Source organism: Tribolium madens, unplaced genomic scaffold, assembly GCF_015345945.1.
Source record: "Tribolium madens isolate multiple individuals breed KSU strain unplaced genomic scaffold, Tmad_KSU_1.1 Scaffold_3;HRSCAF=73;Tcas5.2_LG2, whole genome shotgun sequence".
Lineage (NCBI taxonomy): Eukaryota > Metazoa > Arthropoda > Insecta > Coleoptera > Tenebrionidae > Tribolium > Tribolium madens.
In genome coordinates this window covers 13799450-13802552 of record NW_025401006.1, presented here as the reverse complement: position 1 = coordinate 13802552, position 3103 = coordinate 13799450, and the positions used below count along the sequence as shown (strand labels likewise).

Below are 3103 nucleotides of genomic sequence, written 5' to 3'. Positions count from 1 at the left end.
TTTTCAAGTCTAAAATTACCGTTTTTTGCGAGATTTTGCTAAAATAAGCCCAAAAAGCAAGTTTTTTTAGCGATTTTCGACAGTATTAGAAAAATTTAAATTATACTCTTGTTAATTAGTTGAGAAATAGTTTTATATGTTTTTTTATGAGATTTCACTCCTAACTGTTGTTTTTGAGATTTCACAAGTTAAAAACTTTTCTTGCATGTTAATTGAAGTCATTTCAAATGTTTAGTCCCCTGAAAAATATTAATTTCGCTTGCATAGATTATTTTTAAAAATGTTTGCACTCTCAAAGCAACAAAAATCGAAATTAAACTTTTATACACAATTTCATTTTGTGGTCTGGAATAGAATTATAATTATTTTGAAATACGAGCTTTTTTGGAAAGCTCGCAACAACTCTCAACTTGAGTCTTGTGAATATTGAATAGGGTCATGAAAAGCTCTTATTCCCGTCCTGGATGCAGGCAAGCATGTGGTGTGGTGGGTCGTGTCGCCGGCTCACAGCACAGCCGGCAGAAGGGCACAGCTGCAGTCGTATTTCAGCCGGCGAGGGTGCTCAACTAACTCATTTTTCTACTAAAATCGTGTTATTTTGGCTGTGAAAATGCTTTTCGAAAACTCACCTAGTGCCCAAATATTCCCCGCGTACAGTGTACCACCCCCAATACTGCCTCTAGCGCCGCCGCCCGTTAGGTGAGTCAAATCTTACACACAAGCATGTACTTACTATACAGGGTGTTCCATTTTTATTGCTACAAATTTAACCAGGTGATGGGATATTCAATTCTAAGACAAAAGTTGTTTGGTAAGGGAGCTACACCCCCTGAAAGGGGTGGCCAATACACCTAAACGAATTCAAACATCAAATGTCGAAATTTTTAATCAGGGGCGTCCGAAACTGGTGGGGTTTAGGGTAAAAAAATACCCTATTTATCACTTTGAACAACTCCTTTAGATTTAGGCAAATTCATTTAATTAATTATTATTGTTACTGTAAGGTAATGTTAATTAGTTGAGATTGATTAAAAAATATTAATTTCTTGCTTTTATTATTCTGTAAATTCTGATTTATTTGAATGTTGTATTGGTGTGTAACATAAATTTTAAATTAATTTTATTCAAAAAACTCAAGAGAGACTTTCCTGTGATAAACTATCGAATTTAAGGTTTTGTTGCTGAAAGTACCGAGAAACTAAAGCCAAAATAAATAGGGTATTTTTTTACCTTAAACTCCCCCAGTTTCGTACGCCCCTGATTAAAAATTTCAACATTTGATGTACCAAATTTTGTAATTTTATCTTAAATGGTTTCTGGGGGGTGTAGCTCCCTTACCAAGCATTTTTCGACACATGTTTATAGGAAACTTTTGTCTTAGAATTGAATTTCCTATCAGCTGTTTAAATTTGTAACAATAAAAATGGAACACCCTGTATACAGAGAAAACAACGTTCAAACAATAGCTTGTCCCCCTCTTGGGAGGTAACGATTTCTAGTGCAGACTGTACTAGGCTGAAAAGCAGCATCTTGTTGTATATTGCAATTCACGCTGAAAGCAAACTTCTCTTCTACCTGCTTGGTTTGGGTTCATATTTATAGGTACAAAACACGATGGTTGTATTCCTTCCTTTCTACTATAATAATCCCGTAGAAATTTTACACGGTTTTATTTTTATTATCTTTCTTTTCCGCTACGAATATGTAAATATTGATTTATCGAAAGGTGTCTGGTTTGTTTTGGTTTTTCAACTAACTTTGGTGTTGTCATCGCCAAGAATTTACGTGTTAATGACTCCTTTTAACTAAATTTACTGAAAATTGTGTAGAAATAGAGTCGAGTATTTTTTGTAATACAATAGTTTTTGACATTTAATATTATCGTAGATAAAAACAGATTTTTGTAGTCTGATTGTTGAGAATTCCCGTGTTACGAAATAGCTTGTAGACTAGGTAAAAATAAAAAGGGTACAATTCTTCGAACTGAGAACAATGAGATTTACAATTCGGATTAATTAATTTTCCAAGAATACGTTTGTTCTCTCCCGGAAACTATTATTAAGATCAGAAACGTTATCCACAGCCGGTAGCACAAAGAAATGAAAAGAAATCATTTTTGTGTTTTTTTATATTTATTACAGTTTTATGCAAATAAATACTCTTATTTTATAAATACTTACCTTTTAAGTTTATGGAATTATTAAAATTATTATTGGATTGTCTTAATAATTACTTGTGAATTAATGGGATTTTTCTAGAATTTTCGGAGATAATTTCTTTTGAAAGTTGCACTGAACTTCTTAAAACTTTCAGAAATAAGTTGGAATTACAGGAATTGCTTTAATCTGGAATTACCATGGTTTAATTGAATTACCGGAATTACTTGTAAATTACAAAATTACGTTGAATATCTTAGAAGTATCGTAATTAATTTGGAATTACAGAAATTATTTTGATATTACTAAAATTAAGTTAGGATTATGGAAATTATGTTGGAATTAATTTAGTATTAAAGGAATTAATCGGAAAACAATGGAATTACGATGAATCCATTATTAATCAATAGAATTACTGAAAACTTTTAATAGAATTTTTTTAAATTACTTTCCGGAATTATGTGTAAATTGCTGGATTTTTTTGATATTTATTTTTTGAAAACTTACGTTGAACTTTTTAAAATTATCAGAAATAAATTGGAATTACAGGAATTAATTTGAAATTGTAGGAATTAATCTGAAAATTTAATGATAATAAAATTAGTTAAATTGAATTTCGGTGAAATTTCTCTGAATAAGAATTACAGGAATTGATTTAATCTGAAAGCAATGGAATTACCATGAATTAATAGAATTACTGGAACCGAATTACCAGAATTACTCGAAAATTCCAAAATTGCCTTTTTGAATATCTTAAAAGTATCGTAATTAATTTGGAATTACAGAAATTATTTTGATATGTATTAGGTAAATTAAGTTAGGATTATGGAAATTATGTTGGAATTAATTTAGAATTATAGGAATTAATCCGAAAACAATGGAATTACGATGAATCCATTATTAATCAATAGGATTACTGAAAAATTTCAATAGAATTTTTTTTAATT

At 30.2% G+C, this 3103-nt stretch overlaps 2 protein-coding genes across 2 annotated transcripts in view; both read left to right on the top strand.

Moving 5' to 3' along the window:
• LOC123007727 (RNA-binding protein Musashi homolog 2-like) overlaps positions 1-3103 on the top strand; it is an 82793-nt gene that overhangs the window by 67875 nt on the left and 11815 nt on the right. The gene's annotated exons all lie outside the window — the stretch shown is intronic.
• Positions 527-3103, top strand: part of LOC123007297 — an 8160-nt gene continuing 5583 nt past the window's right edge. Inside the window, exon 1 of the mRNA XM_044402514.1 lies at positions 527-699. Coding sequence (XP_044258449.1) covers positions 611-699 — 89 coding nt within the window. The 5' untranslated portion in view covers positions 527-610. The remainder of the gene's footprint in view (positions 700-3103) is intronic.